This window comes from Arachis stenosperma, chromosome 1 (genome assembly GCF_014773155.1).
Source record: "Arachis stenosperma cultivar V10309 chromosome 1, arast.V10309.gnm1.PFL2, whole genome shotgun sequence".
In the NCBI taxonomy this organism is placed as follows: Eukaryota; Viridiplantae; Streptophyta; class Magnoliopsida; order Fabales; family Fabaceae; genus Arachis; species Arachis stenosperma.
Genome location: NC_080377.1, coordinates 135415945 through 135441478, shown reverse-complemented (window position 1 = coordinate 135441478; position 25534 = coordinate 135415945). Strand labels below are relative to the sequence as shown.

Sequence of the window (25534 nt, the reverse complement as noted above, 5' to 3'; positions counted from 1 at the left end):
TATTTTCTCTCAAAAATTGTAATTTTTTTATTTAAGAAAAAAATACATGTTCAAAACAAAATCTGAATTTGTTTTTTAAAGGGAAGCATGACTTGAGTATTTGGGATGTGCCACCATTTTTTTTAAAAAATTTGTAATTCATGATAATGGTAATGGAACACAAGAAAATTAAAACTCTTCTCTTCCCTGCCTCCTTCTTTTCATTTTTGATTTTCTACCTAATTTTTTTAATTATTGAATTGATTATGAATTAGAGACGTTGATGATAGTAATTTGGATGGTAGAAAAATTAATGGTGGTGGTGGAAAACAACGATGGCAGTCGTGGAAGTGATGTAGCGGTGGATAAATATAGGGACAAAAATGATATTTGATTTAAATAAGTGTGTCTTGTACATTATGACCAAACATACTAAAAATTTTTGTATATTTTGTATCTATGTATCTCTATGTATTTGTATCTCTGTCTTTATGAGACGAGAGGGGAGAGTCTGTGTCTCTGAAAGAGCTTGGAGTTGAAGGTGAGGGACAAAGGAAGAACTCAAGAGAGTGACGAAAGAAGAGAATAGCTCAGAGACGTTGAGGTGAGGGACTAGGCATTGAGTTAGGGCAATGAAAAAGAAAGAAGGTATTCTACAAATAAAAACCACGCCATTTTACAAAAAAAAAAAAGAAAAAAAACAAGTGAATCGGTCCAAGCCATATAAATCGACCGGGCCGACAGTTTTGATGAAATCCGACCAAGTCATTCCGGATTCCACTAAATTTGATGCATGATCGATTCGACGAATAATTCGATCCGACCAGGTAACTAGGTGATCAGATTTTCGGTCAGACCAACCGGGTCGAACCGAGTTTGATAACAATGCAATAATGTAATGGCAACACTGTTTATATTATTAATTACCTCCGTATAGTTCTTCCAAATGTCTCTGTGGTGAATCAGACATGCACCACGCGCCACGCGCCACGCGCGACTTCACACAAACTCAACTCTCTTCTTACTCTGAAACGTGTCCATCAAGGCATCTTCTCATTGGTTCTTACAGGCGCATGTATTCACGGACCTTGGCTAGAGTGTGGCCTAAAAGATTGTTTCTATTCAAAAGTTTTTTCGCTCTGATCAACGGCTACTCCACACTGCACCACTCTTGGTTCCAGCTTTCAAAAAAGTTGTCCTTTTTCACCTTCTTCATAAAATATAAAATATAAAATATATAAATTTGAGTAAAATCAAACACAGAGCCACAAAGCACTATCTTTTTGCTCCTTCCTTCAAATTATTATTATTATTATTTTTTGTTTTCTTTTCAAATAAACTTCAAGGTTTGAATCATGGTAATTTGGTAACCCTTTTTTGGGTCTACATTTTCATCACAAGCATTCCCAACCTCCACTTTACCCACTTGAATCATATCACTTCAAGGTGGCTGGTTCCATTTCAACTCACAAAGAGAGTACAGATCTTCAAAGTTCAAACTTGATTGAGCTCACTCTGGGAAATGCAAATGAAAATGGGTTATGGAGTGTGGGGTTTCTTCATTTTGACCACATTTTTATTCTGTTCTTCCTCTCTTGCTCTCACCCAAGATGGTAAGAACCATATGAATCCCCCTTTTCTCTTTGTTCTCTCTTTTTCTTGCTATGTAGTTACATTGCTGGGTTTAAAGTTTGGAACTTCAAGGCATTTTCATTATTTTGTTTACTTTGTTAGGTTTGGCCTTGTTGGAAATGAAAAGCACATTGAATGACACAAAAAATGTTCTCAGCAACTGGCAAGAGTTTGATGAATCTCCTTGTTCATGGACTGGTATCTCATGTTACCCTGATGCTGAACAAAGAGTTCGCTTCATGTATGCAAAAAAGCATCATACACCCTTCATTTTATTCCTACTCTTTTTTTTTCCACTCTCAAGAACCTCTTACTTTCTGAGCTGAGTATGACTCCTTTGTGTGCTTGTGTTCTTCAGAAATCTTCCATACATGCAACTTGGAGGAATCATATCTCCCAGCATTGGCAAACTCACTAGACTACAGAGATTGTAAGTGGAGCATTTAGGGTTATTTGGGTTCATCTTTAAGCTACAAGTACTGAACACAATTTGTTACAATGAATCAGGGCACTTCATGAGAACAGCTTGCATGGGATTATTCCTTATGAAATCACTAATTGTACTGAGCTAAGAGCGCTGTAAGTGAAATAAATAGTACATTTCCTTGTTCAGTTTGCCATGTTGATTGTTTGAATGATGAATACTACTTGTGTTGATACTCTCCTCTTATATATTATGCTGAGTGATTGATGGGTTTAATCTGATTCTGTTGAAAAGGTACTTAAGGGGTAACTATTTCCAAGGTGGAATACCAGCAGCTATTGGAAATCTATCTTTTCTAAATATACTGTAAAGTCCATCTCTGATGTTTTCAATTCTTTGAATAGGTTTATAGCCTTCACTAGCTTACGTTTTTCAATTGGTATTGTACAGTGATTTATCAAGCAACACATTGAAAGGTGCTATACCTTCCTCTATTGGCCGTCTCTCCCATTTGCAAGTTCTGTAAGTTAATTTAACCTTGCAGCATAGTGATATTCATAAATCATAACCTCACATTTCAGTAAAAGCTGAACCTCCTTATCTTAGGAATTTGTCTACCAACTTCTTTTCTGGAGAAATCCCTGACATTGGAGTTCTAAGCACCTTTGGGAAGAACTCGTATGTACTCCTTGCGGTCTTGCCTCACACTGGTTTTTTATTGTTTGTTTATTAATTCTGGTTAATTTGGTAACATATTTGTCTGGTGCTGTCACTGCTGTGTAAAAGGTTCATTTGGTTTCAAATTCATTTCCATGTGTGTAGGTTTATTGGCAATCTAGATCTTTGTGGGCGACAGGTCGAAAAACCATGCCGAACATCACTTGGCTTCCCTGTGGTGCTACCCCATGCTGAAAGCGAAGAAGCTGCAGGCAAGTCAGCTTCTTGGATTTATAACTCAATTGCACACTGGGAAATCTGGATTTTTTTATATATAAATAAATTAAATGTTTTATTTACCAATATGTATAATTTAGGGCATATTTATATTTTTATATCGTTTTACATATTTTGTTTACAGCATAAACGAGATAAGTATACACATGTCTCCTTTACGAGATAAGTCAGAACCTTTTTGTATGTATATTGGGTGCAAAGGAGATACATGCTTAACTTCTTTTCTTGTCATATCTTGTTTACACCAGATAGGTGTACATTTATCTCATTTTTTTCTCATTGTAACCGTATAAATATCTTGTTTATAGATAGACATACACATATCTTGATATTTATAAAAAAATCCGAGAAATCTTGGCTAAACTTTGTATCATAACTAATAACAATAAATATTTAAATTTACATGCAGTCCCTCCCAAAAAATCTTCACATTACATTAAGTGGTTGGTAATTGGGGCAATGTCAACAATGGGGATTGCACTTGTGATAATCCTATCATTACTGTGGGTCCGGTTGCTATCGAAGAAGGAAAGAGCTGCTAGGAGATACACAGAAATGAAGAAACAAGTTGATTCAGAATCAAGTAGGAAGAATGATATTTACACTTTTGACAATATCGACTTTTTCTTGTTTTGCAAACGATGACCTGATGTTGTAACAGGAGCAAAACTTATTACATTCCATGGTGATCTTCCATACGCATCATCCGAGATCATAGAGAAGCTGGAGTCTCTTGATGCAGAGGATGTAGTAGGATCAGGAGGATTCGGGACTGTTTACCGGATGGTGATGAATGATTGTGGCACATTTGCTGTCAAGCGGATTGACAGAACTCGTGAAGGGTGTGATCAAGTGTTTGAGAGGGAACTTGAGATCTTGGGGAGCATCAAGCATATAAATCTGGTAAACCTGCGCGGTTACTGCAGGCTCCCTTCTTCGAGGCTCCTTATATACGATTATTTGGCCATGGGAAGCTTAGATGATCTCTTGCATGGTATGCTTCATTTCCTTTGAAATCTTTATTCTTCTCTATAACATGACTTGTAATGAATAACTTATTTTTTATTAGAAAATACTCAACAACCACTGAATTGGAACGATCGCTTAAATATAGCCCTTGGTTCTGCCCGGGGTTTGGCGTACTTGCACCATGAGTGCTGTCCCAAAGTTGTACACCGCGACATCAAATCTAGCAATATTCTCCTTGATGAAAATTTGGAGCCTCGTATTTCTGATTTTGGTCTTGCAAGGCTTTTGGTCGATGAGGAGGCTCATGTCACCACAGTGGTTGCTGGCACATTTGGCTATTTGGCACCAGGTATGTGTACGTATATTATATAGTCTCAAGTAGTAAAATATTTCAGATTTCAACACTAGAAAATCAGATTTTACAATTTAATGTTGTCCCTTGCAAAGTAAAATTCCTTAGATATTAATGTGGAGATAAATATGAATGTCAGGACAGAATACAAGTTATTCATTTGATAATGTTAACATTAACAAAATTAAATGACTAACTTTTAGCTCTTGAAATTTCAATTTTCTCATCAATGCATCAATTATTGAAGCTCTTTCCTGTTTGCATCATATCTAAACTGAATTTTATGGTGCCAAAGCTAATGAAACTCCATTAATTGATTGATGGTTTTGTATTTATATGCGAACCAGAGTACCTACAAAGTGGTAGAGCCACTGAAAAGTCAGATGTGTATAGCTTTGGAGTTCTATTGCTAGAACTTATAACTGGAAAGAGGCCTACTGATCCTTCCTTCGCAAAGCGAGGTTTAAATGTTGTTGGTTGGGTAAGCTCTATAACTCAGTCAATGTTGATCACTTTAAGGTCTGCAAAATTTTCAGCCTCGATGATGTTTTATGTTTTGGTACTTGTTCGGCGCAGATGAACACATTGCTGAGAGAAAACAGATTGGATGATGTGGTAGACAAAAGATGCACCAATGTGGATGCAGGGACTCTTGAGGGGATTCTTGATATAGCAGCAAGATGCACGGATGGAAATGCGGAAGAACGTCCATCGATGAATGAGGTGTTACAGTTGCTTGAGCAAGAAGTTATGTCTCCTTGTCCTAGCGAATTCTACGAGTCTCAGTCAGATCGCTGAGACGCTGACAAACAAAAATCGAAGTAGTCCTTAATTGTTGGTAGTGCTAGTGCTACTGCTACTGCATAAGTATTCTAGTTTTGTCAGTGCTTCATGCCACTCTTTGTGGCTTTTTGTAGATTTTGTTGTATGTTCCAGTGACAAATGAGAATTGGTGCAACTAAGTGGCTTTGTGAATACATTTGCCTCATTCTCTTCTTGTAGCATTGAAGAGAGACAATTTGGACATTGCAGTGGGTTTGGTGTTTGGAATTAGCTCCGTTCTTGCTATTATTTTTAAGTATTGAAATTTGATTCATCCCTGATATACAGAAACATGCACCACTCTTTGGTTTGGCTCATGCAACTATGTGAGTCTGTTGGCATGCAACGAGCAATAAAAATTTCACTTAAACGCGTAATACACTTTTTATTTATTTTAATTAGTGTAATATATTTACATATTGCCTAGTCTTATATAAAAACCAATTATATAGTCCTATAGTACGTCTCCCGTCTCTTTACCACGTGGTACTCAAAAGAGATTTATGTCATTATGTGTATGATATGATATAATGACAATTATTTGATTTATATAAATAATTCTGTCTAATAGGATAAAAGTTTTGTTGTGTCTCCAATCTCTCTATAATTAGTATATTTTTTGATCCAAAATTTTTGAGACATGATATCTTTTTTATTTTCGAATTATCTTATAAAAAAAATAACACCGAATACAGTTCATTCAAATTATTTTTGGCCCAATCCAATTGATTAACTCGTGATATATCACTTATTTTATTACCTCTTGAACTTATGCCATGTATATGTTATTCTTTTGACTTTTGAGATATGTCTATGATGACAGAATATTTATAGTGTTGACTAATTATGTTCCTGTTATTTAAACAGATTCATAAGTATTGTTTTTGGGGTAAAACAGATTCATAAATTTTAGCTACCTGGTAAATTTGTTTTGGGCTAACCTTATGTTTTACAATTAGGTTTGATTGGGTGTGTGTTGAGTCCAGAATTTAGCTAAACTTGATAGAGTTTAGCTCAATATTAGTGTATTGTATGTGAAGAAATGATGGTTTGCAAAAGGCCCAAGTAGTAGAGTAGTCCAGTCCAGTCTACAAAGTGAAAGAGAAGGGAAAGCAATCAAGCACTACTTCCCACTCTTTACCGGAAGAAAAAAAAAGCACTACTTCCCACTGCTACTGGTGGTGGACAATCCTCGATGGATGAGTTTTTGTTCTCTCTTGACGGGGCCGTGACGATAGATTTTTTAGAATATAATTATAAACGAGTAATCATGTTAAATATATTTTTTAAATTCGGTCTTTCATATGAAATATATTTTAAAATATAAATATATAGTATATAGTGATTAATTTTTATTATAATTATAATATTTTTATAAATGAGCTACTAAACAATCTTTATAATTAGCTAGAATTTATGTGAATAAATTATAATTCAAATAATATAATTTCTTCATAGTAATTTTAAGAAGTGACGGGTTGGGAAAAAAAAAAAAGAACTAACAAGAATTTATGAAACAATCAACCACTCTTTTCAAAATGTCGACAATGCCCCCACCTCTACTCTTATATTTTCTATTTTTGTTTTTGTGTCTCTCCGTTTGTGACCTTTGGCGGTGTTGAAAGGCTAATGAGTTGTGTTACAACGGCTCAACGGTGGTTTCTATTGTTTCAACTATTCCACTGTTTTGAGAGAGTTGAGAAATGTCCTCTGCAATTGGAATTGGAATTGGAATTGGACTCAGGTCTTCACTCTCAAATCATGGTTCCTTGTCATTGATTAACCGAAAGGGATCGAGTCTGAACTATTTGGCAAGAAGGAGGAGGCAACCGCATGGGATTGTGGCATCAAGCGACGTGGCTTCGCCTTCCCCCTCCCTATGGGATGACTGGAAACCCCTCAAATCTGCCTCAACTCCTTCCCTAAGCGACATTCTTTGGCCTTCTGCAGGTCAACACAATCAATCTCTCTCTTTCTCTTTCTCTGTTTGTATTCACTTGTTTGGATCACTCAAATGAACAGGGGCATTTGCGGCAATGGCACTGCTGGGAAAGATGGATCAGCTATTGGCACCAAAGGGCTTCTCAATGACGATTGCGCCTTTAGGTGCAGTTTCTGCTGTCCTCTTCGCCACACCCTCTGCACCTGCTGCCAGGGTATTATTCCATTCCATTCTCCCTATTCTCTTCTTTACCGCGTTGATAAGACTAATGTGGTTCGTTATGCAGAAGTACAACATGTTCATGGCTCAAATAGGTTGTGCAGCCATTGGTGTTCTCGCATTCACCATATTCGGACCCGGATGGCTCGCTAGGAGTGCTGCTCTCTCTGCCTGCATTGCCTACATGATCTTCACCGGCACCGTTCATCCACCAGGTAACAATTCTACTAATATCCGTTGTTAAGCTGCATTGTAAAATCATTTATTCTAAAAAGCTGATATGAATTAGTTACATCTTTGATAAGCTGAAACAGTTATGCTTTTTATTCGACTAATTAACATATGCAGCCGCAAGCTTGCCGTTGCTTTTCATCGACGCCGTTAAATTGCATCACTTGAATTTCTGGTATGCTTTGTTTCCTGGTGCTGCTGGATGCATTCTTCTAAGTTTGATTGTAAGTAATCTATCATTATACTCTCGACTCTTTGATTGTGATTCATTGCAAGCTTTACTAATTGGAAGACCTGAATTGCTCCTTTTGTTTTGTTCTCTTCAGCAAGAGGTAGTTGTATACTTGAAGCAAAATGTCAAATTCTGAGATCCATTCATTGATCTCTGAAGGCCAGAGTAATCCTTCTTCCGATATAGTAATTTACTTTCTTACTGAAGGGAATGGAAGAAGAACATTATTCATTGATCAGCATTTGTGAAATGTGAATGTATGTCCACAAAAAATTACGATTGTACATTTTCCTTCACCAAACAGGGCTCCTAGTTGCAAACTTGCAACAATGTATTGCCATTGGGGTTTCTGTGATCATAATATTGAATCCAAAAATTATTTCAAAACATTGTATATCAACATTTGTTGCATTTCATCCTTTGGTTGACACAGGTTGAAACCATATTATAAACGAGGGATTAGAGATCCCAAGTCTTGGCAGAAAAGTAGCCAGTTATATAAAAAGGCCAATTCTACGATGCCTATAAATTGGTGCCTAAATTTTGCCTAACTTACTTTTTATAGTAAGTTTTGATTTTTTAAAAATTATTTATTATTATATCTTTTAAATTAAATATTATTTTTTAACCTTTTTTAGTAAATAGGCCGCATGTTAAAATAAAAAATGATATTTGTATTATTTTTCTTCCGCTTCTTATGACTCACTTTTAATATAAAAAATAAAAGTAACTAAAAAAACCCAATCTTGTTACTACTATATAAGCAATATGTTTGAGAACAGGTATCGTATGAAAAAAACACTTATGAAATAATTTATGATGTGATTTTGGAATTTGAAGAAAGATGTATCATAATACATTTTCCATTTTTCATTCTTAAAACAAAGCAATAGAAAAGTTCAAAAAGATTAACATTTTCACTTTTTCTATATCTTTCCATATGTATATCTGAATCCCTAAATAAAAAAATAAATGAGAAAAATAAATAATTATAAATATGACCAAAATTTTAGGAGAAATAAAAGTCATTGCTATAAAGATTATAAAAATAAATAAATAAATAATTAAAAACATATTTATACTTTTATAAAAAAAGGTTTAGTCCTTTTTATATATTATAAATATTAATCTTTCTTAATAATTTTAGTATTAACGATCTTTTTTAATAATTAAATCTTTTTAACAATTTTTTTTTGCGAAGATCAAAGATAAATATAAAATTTTTCTGTCATAAGAAATGAAAATGAGGATAGAAAGAAGTTTCAAAATGTGAGATAGAAAAATGAAAAATTGTCTCTCTGCACTTTATTTTCATCCCTACTAGGGCATGTATAACGACCTAACTTCCAGTGTGTCATGATCGTACCAAAAATAAAGCGTTACTAACTCGTTTTTCTTATTAACTATTTAATATTGAGCCTTTAGTTCGATGTTACGTTTCAATTTTTAAGAAAATGCCTGAAAATTTTATTTTTATTAATTAAAATTATATATCAAAGATCACAAAGTAATAGTAATCACATAAAGACTACTAATAATAAATGCTATATAAATAAATTCAAAATAAAACTCGAATACAATACCTACTCTTCTAGATAAAATAAAATCCTAATCAATAAAGGCGAGGAAACTCTATGAAAACAACTTAACTTATAAACAATTCTAACTATTCGTCTACATCTTCATACTGAGTCTTCAAACCTGTGTCTGTAAGGTCTCACATCGGTTGGGGAGGGAAACGAAGCATGCCTTATAAGGGTGTGTATACCTCTCCCTAACATGACGCGTTTTAACGAGTGAGTGTGGGGGGCTTCGGCTATCATCCATATCGTCAAAGGCAAAACCGTGAGGCCTTGTGTGTCAAAGCGGATAATATCGTGCTAGCGGATGGTCTGGGCTGTTACATTATGGTATCAGAGCAGTTCGTTCCTGTAGAGCTTGAGGGACGGACTGACTATGATTCTGAGCATACTCTGAGTTGTGTCTATGTGCTATTTAGGATATTCGCCTGATATACATAGCATAAAGTTCATGAGCATGCATTTGTAACTTTGAAGCACTAGACTTGCGATATTGAGACTGATCACCTTGATATCACTTGTTTGGTGTGAACAGGAACCAAATGGCGACTCGTGGACGCGATCACGGTCGAGAGAGAGATGGGGCTAGTAATACGGAACCTGAGAATAATCCTGCGAACTTTATGACTGTCCTAGAGAACATGGCTGCTGCTATGCAGGCTACAGTTGCGGCATTAGGGAATCAGGCCGGTAATAGGAATGGCAGTGATGGAGAGAAGGGGCCAATGACCTTAGCAACCTTCCTGAAGGTAAACCCGCCAATCTTTAGAGAAATGACAGACCCCATAGAGGTAGATAGCTGGTTTCAGGTGATGGAACGGGCTTTACACGCACAACAAGTCCCTGAAAATCAACGTGTTGAATTTGTAACTTATCAGTTAATGGGTGAAGCCCAGCATTGGTGGCAAGGTACGCGACGCTTGCTGCAGCAAGACGACATTGCAATGCCTTGGAAGCCTTTCAGTTAGAATTCTACAAAAAGTACTTCCTCAATTCGGTCAGGACAGCTAAGGAGCTTGAATTGTTGCAATTGAAGCAGGGTTAAATGTCTGTAGCCGAATATACAAACATGAGGAATTATGTCGATTTTCCAAGATTTGTCAGGGTGCTCCGGGAGACTTTGAGGAATGGAAGTGCATCAAATATGAAGGAGGACTACGGAGTGACATATTGAGTTCATTGGGACCAATGGAGATCAGAGTTTTCTCAGACCTGGTAAACAAGAGTAGGGTTGCGGAAGAATGTTTAAAGAATGCTGCTATAGAAAGAAATGATGGTCGGGAATTTCACCGAAAGGAACATAATCAGAACTTCGCACCAAGAGGCCAAGAATTCAAGAGAAAAGGAAAACAGTTAGCGGCTGCTTCAGATGATTCAAGTTGTCAAAAATGCAGAAGCTATCACCCGAATAGGCCGTGTCGTTTTGGTTCGGGATTATGCTATAAGTGCAATCGTCTTGGGCATATGTCCTAAAACTGTCCACAAGGGAGAACTTAGGGTGCCGGTCGGTCACCATGAGGTGGAGGTAATCGTGAAACCGCTAAAGTAATTTCAATTATGATATACAATGTTGTGATATTGCGTTTATTTGTACTTGAAATAGAAGTGACAAATTAGGATTTAAGGTAGTTAACTTGGAACCAACGTAAGATTGCTATGCGAGGTCGTGACATCAAATGACAAATTCTTAAAGACAAACGAATCAGAATGGCGCAGCGGAAGCGGGTTAGATTATATATAAGAGATCGGATGTGTTGAGAACTGTGTGGAGTTATTGTTCGGAACCCCGTGATAGTGAACTGCGAGGATGAGGGATGGAACAGATTCAACCTTTAATTGCTAATCGTTTGAGAGGCGAGTGAAGATGAGACCAAATCGCTATTGAGAGAGAATTTCTGAGACAATCCTAAAAGTGTACCAGAGCCCGCCATTTTGGAGAGAAAGCGAGTTTGCAATAGGCTTGGTGGCAGAAGCCGGATCAGTCTTGATTGTACCGCAAGTGAAGACACCATTATAATCAGTAGAACCTAGGATCGAGTTAAAATGAGTATTAGAAGAGAAAACTGTCCAACTAAGTGTTTTCTGTGAGGAGCGCTGGTTATGCTAGTGAAGAAGGATGAGAACAGCAGAAGGCTTTATGCGAGGGGAAGTGTGCCAACGAAATTTGCGCGAACCGATCTAATCTTCTTTGAGACCTGCATTGGAACTCTACTTGGACTCCTTCCTAAATGACTTGAGCATTTTACTAGTTTTACTCTTTATGCACATGAATCTTGTTCCTTCCAAAATGAGCTTGAGCCTGTTTTGGTATAGCCGCGTAGTCCTTGAATCCTGGAAACTCACTGTGAGTATAATTGCTCTCATTTGCAAATCGTATACTTTAAAATCAGCTGACACTTCTTTGATTCTATACGCTCTGCTCCTTCTACCAAAGGTTCTTGATTTGAGCTTTTATCTTGAGATGTACCTTGATTCCTCTTCTTATGCATTTCATTATTTTGGTATAGCTCTGTTTGATCACATGCAATATTTTCTTTTGATTTCTTGTAAACACCCTCCGCGTTGCCCATTTGTCAATCTGAACCTAACATCCTTTTGAAAATTAACTCATCCTGAATTTTTCGTCACGTACAACTCCTAGATGAACCCATTAAAAGGATAATTCCCTATAGCAAGACTTTCGAACACGAAAAATACACTTGTGGCACTACGAAGAATTTTGGAGCCTTAATTCTTGATAATCATATTACCTGCGGTTAAGTTAGCACTTTAGGATGTATCTTTTGTTGGACACCTAGATACGACAAAGGCTTTCAGACCTTGAAAGGAGACTAACATCAGTGCCAGTATTCATGATGCCCAGACTTAAGTAAACTATGTTAAATGGTTGCGATGCCTTGCAAATAGGGGATTTAGGATACGTGCGAACACAACTTCGGGAAGGGTGACGGACACCTGAGCAGGAAATCTCTGAGTATTGCTTGTATGACCAAGGAGGATAAGGAGCTATCGAGGATATTGAAGTCTATTAAACAAGAAAATCAAGGGGAGATAGAGGAAGACAAGAGAGAAATTTGGAGGAATGAAGGGATGAAATTGAAGGTATAGGAACAGGTTAGTGTGCCCAACGTCAAAAGTTGACACATGAACTGATATCTGAAGCCTACAAGAGCGGATTTTTGATTCACCCTGTAATTACCGAAACGTGTCATGAATCCAAAGAAGACATTTACGGGTGGCTTGATGAAATGATATGGAGGCAAGTGTGATTATATGGTTGACATGTTAGGAAATAGAAAGTAACCAATAGAAACCATTCGAAATGCTGCAACCATTGAAGGTTCTAGACTTAAGGTGAGAAAGGATAGCCATTGATTTCGGAATAAATTGCCGAGGTCTATGACAGAAGGTGATGCTGTTAGATAATTGTGGAACTAGTGACCAAGTCCATTCCGTCCATCGGAGAAAACTAATTATCGAAGATATTAACGAGACTATACGCCAAGAAAAAGGTGAGATTTCACGGTGTGCTAGACGTCTTTGTATTGATGTGGAACTGGAAGTATCAAATACCTTATTTCCTGAGTATTGATAGTAGCAACAATGAAAAAGCCGACAAAAGAGTCATGCAGACCTAAGGAGAAATTCCTCAAGTTTGAGGAAGGGAGATTGACGTATCAAGTATGAGGTCAGCTTCAAGAAACTCTGAGTAAGAGGAATCTCATTAGTAAGGGTTGTTTGAAATCGAACTAGAGATAAGGATGCACTCGGGAACTTGGAATTAGAGATAAGGATTCTCATCCCATACTGTGTTGTTGTTTTCAGATGCAGGTCGAGCGGCACCTCAGTAGGCGTCTGATGCTTCTGCGGTGAAGTGGTTTATTCTCTGGCCAGCCTTGTCTTCGCAAACTGAGTTAGGAGCTTGTTATTTTGTATTATTGGCCCTCTACTCGTGTCATCTGTATTTATGAGTTATTAGACTTTAGTTTTCTTCTCATGCAAGTAACCACGTTTGCTGAGGGTTGCGTTTTTTTTTTTTTTGATTTTGTTTTACCTATCTTTCAAGTTTCTTAGTATATTATCTCTTTTTCATTATTATTATTATATATTATATATATTTTACTTTTAGAGGTCGTAATACATTGTCACCTAAATTTTATGACTTAAGCATAAGATTCTGTGTGGTAGAGTGTTACATACTTTATCCGTCAAAATTCGTAAATTTAATAAGTATAAAATTTTAGTTAGATTTTTTTTAACAAATTTAACAAATTAATCCAATAAATTCGGTCTGATTTTAACACCTCTAATATTAACTATGATGGATGACTAGATAAAAGAAAAAGGTAATTCAATTTAAAAAAAATTATATGAATTATCAATATAAAATATTATACTTATAGAATACTTGACATATATTCACATTATTATAGAATTGTTTAGAACCTTTTAGAATTTTTAGCGCATTTTAAAATCTTCTAGTGATTTTTAAAATATTTTTCAGAGTATTTTAGAATCTTTTGAAAATTTTCATAACAAATCTAAATGTTTTCAAATAACTATTCATAAGAAGATTTATACACAGTGCTAAGATTTGATTTTGGTTTGATCATGAGCGTATCTTTGATTGGTTAATGCCAAATGGCAATCCACCATTCTGCCGCAGTTTGTTCTGATATATACTCGTGCAACTTGGCCAACTTGTATAGATGCAAAGAATAAATGAACAAATTCAATGATAAAAGCTAAAAATAAAAGTGACCCCATGAAAACGGAACCCACTAACCCAACCACAACACTCGTGGCATGGTCTCCTAAAAGTTGAAAACACATGACACACGAACTTAGCTTTATTTATTTTTTTTTTTTTGTGACACTCTGAATATCGTTACATTGCATATATTTTGACTAAACAACATTGTTCACTGAAAAATATAAAAATAAATGGGTGGTTGGAATTAATGTTCATCAACTACAATATCCGATTCTGTAATGTGTAATGTGCCAATTGCGATGTTACGTTATTATTAAAGTGGGATCTTAAACATCAGTCATTCACCTGAATTTATTAATGTAAAAAATATTCCATTAGTGGGAATCATAATATATTACATATTTAATATGTAATTAATCAATTAATTAATTAATTAATTAATGCTATCTCAAATGAAGAATGTTGCATTCCATGTTATGTTATAGTCAAAAAATCTAATGATTATGGTTTTGGTTTCTGAAGTGAAATCTGTTTCTCTCCTTTATCTCCATGGACTTTATTATATTCGCCAAGTGCCTTCTCCCAAGTCCCTAATCACCACTTATGTGAACGCATTCTATTCTTAATTCTTAAACTTTCTATCTTTGGTTTGCTTAATTGATGTATGATGAGGCATCCATCACTAACCACTAATATCACCTTCTTAATCAGGCACGTTATAGTAATGCTTTTTTACTTAGCTGGCGACATTGGACAACAAAAATTAAAATATACTATGTGCAACAACTTGACGTGTTAATGCACAACACTAATATTACTTACTCTCATATTTTCGTTTTTAAATAAATATATTAGTTTTTTAAGTGATTTTTTCCGCTATTTTATGTTACTTTCAATAATAGATTTAAATGTAATTTCAAATGTAAAATTTGTCTAATAACAAACCAATCCTGTTTGCCAAAGGTAGTTAATTAACGCGGTTAATAAGGGGTAAATTTTTTTTAAATAAGAGTGAGATTCGAATTTATAGATAAATATAAAAAAATTATCATTTAAATTATAGTTTATTAGCTAATAAAATATAAATTTAAACATATTAAGAACAGCAAATTTAATTTGGAAATACAATTTTTTTTCTTAAAATTAGAGTACAAAATATTTATTAGTCATAAAAGTATGTTCACGCAACCTCTTGGTAAATCGTGACACTCTTTAATGGTTTACTTAAAAAAATCTTGGATTTTAAAAAAAAATACAAAAATAAATAAATAAACAAATGGGTCATTCATTTAGTTAATTAGCTTTCAGACTTGGTCCATTTAACATTTTATATTTTAAGGTTAATTATAGGGTTGAGTACGAGTTAGTTTGGTTCGAGTTTATGGTAAAATTAGAATTAAATTGATCAAAATATAATTAGTTCAGTTTAGTTTGGATTTACATTTTTTTGTACATGTATCCGAAGCAAACCAAATCGATTAAGAACGGATTTGTTCGGTTCAGATAATTGGATATTCGATAACTTTGAAATTCAAAAAAAAAAAAAAACCAAATTTTTATCTTAAAAATTCAACAAATACAATAAACATGTAACATTAATAGAAATAACTCAAACATGTTAAATACTAAATATATTAAAAACTAAACTCATTAAAATCCAAATATATTAATAATGAATAATCATTGTCTAATGAAAAAGCTATATATATTTTTTTATTTTTTATTAATTAATATATGATCGGGTTTGTGGGTTGGTTTGGGCTCTGCATCCCCAAAACCGATACCCAAACCAATCACTAACAAAATTATGGGTTTGGTTCGAGTTGAATCCGATTACCCGTTGGTTTTAGAACTAATTTAATTGGTTCGATTTGGATTTGAACGGATAATCAGGTACCCGCTACCCGAGTTCACCCATAGTTAATCAGATTCAACTCGTTTAATTCAAAATTTAAATGAATCTAATTTTAAAAATAAAAATATGTCTATTTATTTAAAAAAGTGAGTTAGACCTATAAATTTAAAATTTTTAAATAAATATTTTAATTATTTTATTTATTGAAATATATATTTTAGACACTATTTATACTTTTAGATTTTTTTATATATTTTATTTAACGTGTAAATAAAATAATTATACACATATCTTATTTAAACTATAAATAAGTATAAATGAGATAAGACACTATTTTATTTGGTTTTATCTGGTTTGTAAATGAGATACATTTAAAATTATGTCATTTAAACTATAAACAAGATATGTGTATTTTAAAATATAAAAATATAATTTTTATAAGTATAAAAATATAATTTTTTAAAATAAAAAATATTAATAATTTAATTTAAATCAATTTAAAAAATAAAAAATAATATATTTTGTTATTATTTAAATTAAATCGCATATTAATAAATATTTTAATTAGATAGTTGTATTAAAAAATTCAAATACAGAAATAATTACTAATAAAATTAAAAATAATTTAAATAACTACTTCTTTTATAATTATGCACCACTCACAAATCTGTTTCAGGGACGGATTTAGAGAAGGGCCGGTGGGCATGTCACCCCTCTTCCTTCGCAAAAAATTTAGAACTTCTGTATATTATATAATGATGCAATTAACTTTAAAATTGAATTGTTAATTTAGTGGCTAATTAAAATAATTTTTGTCCCATAATCTAGGTTTAGATTTAAATTGTTGTATTTTAAATATTAATAGTGTCTTATATTTTGTTAGGTCAACTATTTTGTTTAATAATTTTGTTTAATTATTTTTCTTTTTATTGTTCTTTCTATCTTTTTAATTTTTTCTTAACTTTTAAATCTATTATCATATAAAAAATATTTTAATTTTTATAACAAATTTTAATTGAGTAACAAAAAGTATGTACATAAAAATTAAATATTTTAATATTTATTTATTTTTCATGATATTAAAATAATAACATATTAAATAAATTAGATATTAGTATGAATATTTTACATATTTTGTTCATTAATTTATTTTAAATACATATATAAAAAATATTAGAATAATTAATCTATATTATTTATGTTATATTCTTTATAATAATAAAAAATTAAAATTAAAATTTTAGTTATTATCAATAACATCAAATATAAAATTATTATTTTTAGTATAATTTTTTTATTGTAATATAGTACTTATTAATAATTTTTTATTAAAAATAATAACAAAATATAATATTATCAATTATATAAATAAATTTAGCACCTTTTAGCCGCCTTAGTTATTCTTCAAAATAAATTGAGACTTGTGTGAGCATTTATTACTATGACCTTGAACTCCTATTACATTTATATAATTAATCAATACTAATTATATATCAAAATAATCCAGATAATCTAATTTAATTAATTAATTAATACTAATTATATTTTTATTCAAATATAAAAAAGGTCTAGTATATCAATAATGTTTTCGAAAAATATTAACAAATTAATAAAATTTATTATTTTTTATTAAAAATTAATTAATAATATTTAAAAATATAAACTAAAAATATATTATTAGACTAATAAATTAAAAACATTAACTAAAAAAGTAAAAATAATAAATTTCGCTTATCCTTTGAATTCTTTTCATATGTTTTTACAATTCACAAAGACTAATTCTATAGTGCCTATGAATTGGCGTCTAAATTTTACCTAACTTATTTTTTATAATAAATTTTAATTTTTTAAAAATTATTTATTATTATATCTTTTAAATTAAATATTATTTTTTAATTTTTTTTAATAAATAGACAACATCTTTAGCATTCACCATTCACAAATTAGGAGCCACGTTGCGCGAGAGGTCAAGATCAATGGGGCCGAAACAGGATATAGAGATTCCACTTTGGAGTTTGCTTGTTCCTCTTACCTTATGTGCTCTTACATCTCTTCACTATCCTTTTTTTTTTTTTCTAAATCTTTTTGTTTGACCCACAACAGTATTAATATAATAAATAAAAAATAAAAAATAAAAAAAGGTAGCAAAGACAGAAGGGGACGTGATATGATCTTGGCTGTACACACAATCTCAATCAGACGGTTGAGGATGGGGAAATGGTCATGTGGGGTTGACCCGGTCGGTAGGGAAATGCAAAAAAAATCCACGGAAAAGACGGTTTACGTTTTGAGGAGGTAGTAACAGGTGGCTTCTTCCCATTGGCGTTTAGCGCCCTACGCCGTAAAGGGTGGGGCACCCTCAGATTGGGACGTTCCTTCAGAACCAACGGTTCATGATTCACACACTCCACCCCATCGGCATCTTCGCATGATAAATGTATAAATCACTAAATCAGATATTTTTTATAATATCACCTTATATATAATTATACATAAATTTTTATATTTTATATTTCTATGAATTTATAACAAAAGGGAGTATCATTATATAATAATAGATAATATTGTTATATAATTATCTTTATGTGAAATTAATATTAAAAAATTATTATATAATTTAATAAATTTGACTAAATTATTATTTAATAATTCTTAATTTTAACCTTACATAAAAATAACTATACGTGAGTTTTTGTTATAATAATAACATTATTAAAAGATTTTAGAATCTAGGTGACATAGAGAAAGACAAATAAATTAGCAAAGTTTTGAGTTTTTATTTACTTATAATGTTATAAAAACTTAATCTACTGATTAGTACATTATTCTTTTATATTTGAATCTTTGATATAAAATATAATAAGTAAAAAAATAAATTTATTTAATTTACAAAAAGTACAAAAAATTTTCTCTACTATTCAATTAAAAATTATTTTTCTATTATAAAATTTCAATATCAAATAAAAAATATTATAATATAAAGATAACTATATTTTTATTTTTATTTTTATTTTGCTCACCTATTAATTAATTATTCATGCGAAAGAGGGTACAAATTAAAATAAGGATAATGAAATATAAATCTAGGCTTTATATTAAAGTATAGACGCCTTTCTTTTAAACCGGAAAAATATGTAAATCAAAATCCATAGATCTGGATTTTTATACATACTCTCTTTTTTAAGGATATGTGAATTGACTTGAGAATACAAATAGCTAGGATGACCTGTATGTTCAAGATTCGGCTTCAATGTGAAATAGATTTGTGGCAATTGTGTTTGTTCATACTTCTTACATACTCTTCCTATTGCTTGTTAAAAAGAAAAAGAAAAAAAAAGGATAAAACATCTTACTCCTTACATAAAATAAAAATATATAATTGTTATCTGAAATTTTAAAAAATAATTTATTCTTTTAAGAGGGTAAATTATCTTTTTAATTTATTTTTTAATTTATTGTATGTTATTACTTATTAGTACGCTGATTCCTTTTGTTTCTTTGGTCACCTCATGCAATTTCCTTCCAAACATGGATGAAAATAAGAAATTGATAATAATAATAATAAAAAAATAGACGCCAGCAGTGAAGAGTAGGTTGACCCTAAAGCCTAAACAATGACATTTTTCAGCCACGTATATAATGATTTAATAAAAATAATCTTAGTTAACCTCACCAAGCTAAGTATAAAAAATTAATCATATTATATATCATGGTCATTAGACCCGTAATTATGATGGAGATTGATTTCGCATTACACTTGTAGAATAAGAGCATCTTCAACGGCAAAAAAATGAAGGCCCTGTTCTGACAAAAGTTAAAACCCAACCATTGGAACAATACATACATGAGTCCTCGCACATATTTCAAAGTAAGGAAGGCCTGTTCAGAGGGACTTACTTTGTTTTCATTGGCACTTAAATTAAAAAAATAAAATAATATGATATTAATATAATAACTAATAACATTGCATAATATATTATCAATGAAGGGTTGTTCTTCCTCTTATTATATATTAATTTATTTAACTTTAGGTATATAATTAAATATTATAATTATTATAAATTAAATATGATGTAAGTATTTAATTTAGTTATTTAAAAAATTATATTAAATAATTAAATTATATTTAATTTATTAATAATTATAATAATTAATTATAATTCTATTAAATTACATTATTAAAAAATTTAATTATATTAATTTTAAGTATTTTAATTAATTAATTAAGTGGGACCATAATAGGGACTAAAGTTAGTTCCTTCTAATGGAGAAGAGAGAGATGCTTTGAGTTCCTATTTACTGTTTATGACGTAAAAGCTGATGTGAAGTTCCTTTTTATGACAGGTAGACTATAAACAGGAACTGGAATGAGTTCCTTACTGGAGATGGTCTAATGGATGGGATAAAAGAATATTCAGGTCGCTGATACCAATCATCATCACCTGAATAATCACCTGAATAATACCCATGGATAGTGTTGAGACAACATATGATTTAGCTAATAAATGTTAATATTAGGAGTATTATAGAATCTAATGTACTGAAGAAAAAAAAAAGAGTTATAATATGAAGTCCACATCTCAAAAGGGGTAGGTGCTATCTTCTTTTTCAACAGATCAGATGTGTGATTTAGTGATTATTTGTCAATAAGGTGCTAATGGGAAGAAATTTTAACAAAAATGAAAATCTAAAAAATTCTTAAATCTTAATCCCATTTTCTACTGTGTTCAGTTTTTGTATTATTGAAAAAAAGGGGAAAAAAATTAATTGAACAAAAGAAATGTGCAAGAACGCTTTATTTTTGCATTGAAATATTTTGGTATATTGATAATATAAAATATTTTATATAATTATTTAATTATATCTATTTTTTAAAATTATTATTTATAGTTAATGTAAAATATAATTATTGTTATTGATGTAATAAAATATAATTAGATATACGTATTAAATTATTTTATATTAATAATATATTAAAATTAAATTCTAAATTTAATGTCATTTAGTAAAAGTGTGAATTTATTTTTACATAACTATTACGGTTATTACCTTAAAGAAATTACACACAAGCAATAAAATATAAATGATACATGCTGGGCACATAGATACAATACATTATATCGAAATTGATCGATATTGAACAAATTTAAGTTATAAATGTTTCTAGAATCACTCAAAGTGCAAAGGCAATCTCAAATTTTTAGATATTATGACTTAAATTCGAGTAATGAGCACATGAAATGGAAACAGAAGCCCGTGATTCTAATTCAATGGAGAGGCATGCCCACGAGGGCCACTTTTTTGTCCAATTTATACCAAGAAAGTGACATCCTTCACTAAATCTCTAAAATGTCCTTGACGTTATACATTAAAATTATTTTTAAAATTTTAATTTCATTCATTATATTTTTGAAATTAGAAAAATTGTATCATATTAGTTTTTAATTTATTTTTTATTAAAAACGTGCTAATGTGACTTGATAACATAGATTTTTAGTGAGACATATCATTTTACAGTTTGATCACGTATAACAGTATGATAACGTATCGGTTAGCAAAATATGATATACTGACGTAGATGATTATGTCACGCGTTGTAATACTATTTTGTCATATGTTAGATTATGCCACGTGTTACAATATTATTATCCATGTGTTATTCACTATGTCATCATTATATATGCACTAAATTGATCCTTTATTTTACATTAAATGACTCATTTTGGTTTTTGAAATTAAATGTCATGCATTAAATTAGTCACTTCATCCGTTTTTCTCATTTTTTTTGTAAATTTAAAATTCTCAATATTTTTTATACACTAATTTTAATTATATTTTTTATAATAAATTTTTTGATTAATATTTTTAACTTGTATCATTAGAGCACATGTTAGCTAAATCCAAAATTTTATTATTGCCTCTTGTGTTTATTTGTATTTGTTTTAATACTGTTCAAGCCATAGTTACAATAATTGCTTATATTAATTAATAGTATAATATATGAAAAGGCCGTCTACTAAGTTATAGATAAAATGAATTATTATAATTGACAGTATAAATCTATCTTATTAATTTAGTGAGAAATCAATTATATGGAGAATCGAACATTCTTAAAACGGATGAGAATAATAAATTTATATTAATTAACAAGTGTCTTGTCAAGTATTCTTAAAATATTTATTAAGGTGTTAAATATTAAAAAGTTTGTATTAAAAAATATCATTATACTTTTAACTTACACTCTTTACTAAATTAATATCAATATCTCATATAATTCTTTTAATAAAATATTATAGAAAAAATATGTATAATTAAAACTAAAATTTTAAAAACATTTTATAAAAGTATTTGTATTTAGATAACTTGTGAAAAGATAAAATTAAAATTAGTGTATTTAAAGATATTAAAAATTTTAAATTTATAAAAAAAAATGAAAAAAATTGATAAAATGATTAATTTGGTGCATGACATCCAATTTCAGGGATTAAAATGAGTTATTTGATGTAAAGTAAAGGACCAATTCGATACATATGTAAATAATGGCATAGTGGCCTGGATGACACGTTGACCAATAATATTGCGACACGTGACAAAATAGTATTGTGATATGTGACATAATCATCCACGTTAGCATGTCACGTATTGCTAACCGACACATCATTATATCATTACACATGACCAAGCTATGAGTTGATACGTGTCACTAAAAGTCTACGCCATCAAACCACGTCAGCACGTCGATAATAGAAAATGGACCAGAGATTAATATGGTGTAATTTTTTCAATCTTAGGAATGTAATTGGTATAATTAAAATTTCATGAACAATTTTAGTGTACGACATCAATTTCAAAGATCATTTTAAAAATTTAGTCTAACACCCTTACATTATCACACACTATGATCGAAAAGCCATTCGATGATCATAAAATAATATTATGATGTAAATATATTTATTCAAAATTCAACTAAAGAACTAATTTTTTTCAACCAGCTAATTTCTAAAATTATTTTTTATTTTTTTTATTTTAAGTTCTAAATTTAAAATTCTAAATCTTAATTCTAAATTCTTTAAAAAATTAAAAGTTAAAAATTAATTTTACAATAAAAATTAAATAATTTAGACTAATTAAAAATTAATTCTTTATTATTTATTAAAAGATATTTTATATACATTAAAATTTAGCCACTAAATATATTATTACATATTTGTATATACTTATACGTATTTGTTTACACATTTTTTAATTAAATAATTAGTTCCTAAAATGACAAAATCTGTCATTATAAAATAATTAAATTTGTAAGAGATAATAATCAATTTTATAATAAAGCTATGAGCCAAATAATTTTGTTGACTAAGTTCCAACCAAATCAGATACGTGTGTTTTTTTTAACTGGTTATTATCGTCGTCTTCTTCTTTTCTTATTAGAACTTTTTTCTTTTTTTTTTTCAGTATATAATCTTTTAAAATTTGTGTATTGCACACTAAAATTTTATATGCTATATACCAAAATTTATGTGTTGTATGTTAAAATTTATGTATTATACGTATTTTATTAGCTGAGTGTCAATATTTTAGATATATAATCTTTCAAAAAATTTTGTAATGGGTATCAAATTTTTTATACTGTATACCAAAATTTCAATGTTTTAGGTCAAAATTCATGTACTCTACTTTTCTTAATATATATATAAGAAGAAAAAATTAAAGAAAACGATGACAATAATGATAATAAAGGAGAACGAAGAGAAAGAAAAAAGAAAAGAAAAAAATTAAACAAAAAAAGATGACATAGCCGTTGAAGAAGTGCGTGCATATACAAAAAAAAATTTGGTTGGACTTGGTGACTTTACTTTATTGTTTTATTTATAGTAATGTCATTTTTTTAAGAGGTAATGACCAAATCAATATTCAAAAGATACAAATGCTGACATTTTGGTATCTCACTATTGTTATTGACAAAATGGTCCTTAAAAGATTTTAAAATTTAACAAGCGTACCCACGAGTTCGCCGGAGCAAATCTCCGGCAAACACTATGCTGACATGGCCACCGTATTTTGGTGACATGGCAAACCACCTCCCAAACCCTAAGCCCTCCCTCCCCAACGCAGACTCCCCTTCCATCTCCTTCCCCATCGTAGCCCTTCCCTGCCCAACGCAGCCCCCTCCCCTCCCCTCCATCCCCATCGCAGCCCCCCAACACACTCCCCCATTCCCTTTCTCTTCACATCGCATCCCCCTTCCCTTTTCCTTTCCTTCGCTGCCCTCTTCCCTCTCCCTCCCATCGCAGATCATATAAAGGCACAGATAGAAGCATACACAACAAATACAATATCACAATTCAAATTACAATCCACCAATACCATTTGTGTTTCTTTCCAAATGTATTATACTATTCCATCAATTACATTAAAAAAGGAAGAAAAAAAAAATTCACCTACAAACCCCCCAAATTTCTTACCAAGATGATCATGTAAAGTACTTTTATCAATCTCTTGGTGATGGTAACTCTGGCAAATAGTAAAAAACGTTCTGCACCAACAATCCCACTAAATTCACAATGACCAACACACCCACAATAATCGTGAAAAATTGCAGAAACGAGTTCTGTGTATCAATTGCTATAATAAGCAAAACCAAAAAAATTACGAAGACAAAGTTACAGATGAACATCAAAAACGTGACCCAGAGGTAAGTGATGAACAAACGCTTGAAGAATTTGAAAATTGCAGAGAGGGTGGAAGAAAAGGAGACAACTTTTTTGGTGTAAGAGAAGCGACGGTAAAGATAGTGGCGGCGGTGGAGAGGAGAGAGAAGGCGAAGAGGAAGAAAAGGTAACAGATTTTTGGGATGTTCAGGAATTGTAGCTCCTCTAGTGCTAGATCTATTATTCCTTCTTCTTCTTCTTCTTCTTCTCCTTCTTCTTCTTCTTCTTCTTCTCAGATTCTCGTTCTGTTCTTCTCTAATCTGAGAGACAGAATCGAAAGTTTTGGTTTGTAGTTGCTTTGAAATGATGTAATTTTAAGATATTAGATTATTGTTTTTTTTATTGCAGAAATGAGATGAGATAAGATGAGATGATATGAGAGAGAGAAGGAGAGGGAAGGGGGCTGCCATGGGGAGGGGAAGGGAAAGGGAAAGGGGGCTACGATGAGGGAAGGGGAGGGATTAGGGTTTGGAATAATATTTTTAATTACAAATTTCAACTCAAAATAAATTTCTCTTGTCAGCAAAAATCGGTGAACACGTAAACATCTTACTCGTCGGAGCCATGGTCCGGCAAGCACGAGGACACGCTTGGCAAATTTTTAAAACATCCAGGTATCATTTTGTCAATAACAATAATCAGGTACTAAAATGTCAGCGTTTAAATTTTTCGGGTACTGATTTGGTCATTACCTCTTTTTTTAATAGAAATATCCAATACTTTTAGTGTAAAAAAGAAGAGAGGTGGCTAGTTTTGGTTTAAAGATAAATATTGCTTTGATCTTTAAAGTTTGTGGTCAAAATCAAAATCGTCTCAAATCTTTTTTTAGTTCAAAATGATCCTTAATATTTTATTTAATATTAAAATCATCTTTTTTAACACAATAACTTTTTTAATAACAAAAATACCCTTTACAGC

At 31.3% G+C, this 25534-nt stretch overlaps 3 protein-coding genes across 3 annotated transcripts; all 3 read left to right on the top strand.

Moving 5' to 3' along the window:
- Window positions 1–1312: 1312 nt before the first annotated feature.
- LOC130973207 (LRR receptor-like serine/threonine-protein kinase FEI 1) lies at window positions 1313–5363 on the top strand. The gene is made up of 13 exons (XM_057897645.1): window positions 1313–1592; window positions 1714–1852; window positions 1970–2041; window positions 2119–2190; window positions 2330–2401; window positions 2486–2557; window positions 2642–2713; window positions 2858–2958; window positions 3393–3572; window positions 3651–3983; window positions 4059–4307; window positions 4658–4791; window positions 4887–5363. Exons 1-13 carry the CDS (start codon window positions 1502–1504, stop codon window positions 5106–5108), a joined length of 1809 nt encoding a protein of 602 aa, XP_057753628.1. The 5' UTR covers window positions 1313–1501; the 3' UTR covers window positions 5109–5363.
- Window positions 5364–6720: 1357 nt separating this feature from the next.
- On the top strand, window positions 6721–8156 carry LOC130960472 (uncharacterized). Its single transcript, XM_057885872.1, has 5 exons — window positions 6721–7082; window positions 7155–7288; window positions 7361–7508; window positions 7642–7748; window positions 7851–8156. The coding sequence occupies exons 1-5, from the start codon at window positions 6836–6838 to the stop codon at window positions 7890–7892; spliced, it is 678 nt and encodes a 225-aa protein (XP_057741855.1). The 5' UTR covers window positions 6721–6835; the 3' UTR covers window positions 7893–8156.
- A 1722-nt stretch (window positions 8157–9878) lies between these two features.
- LOC130935556 (uncharacterized) lies at window positions 9879–10809 on the top strand. The gene is made up of 2 exons (XM_057865355.1): window positions 9879–10245; window positions 10376–10809. The coding sequence occupies exons 1-2, from the start codon at window positions 9879–9881 to the stop codon at window positions 10807–10809; spliced, it is 801 nt and encodes a 266-aa protein (XP_057721338.1).
- Window positions 10810–25534: the final 14725 nt, after the last annotated feature.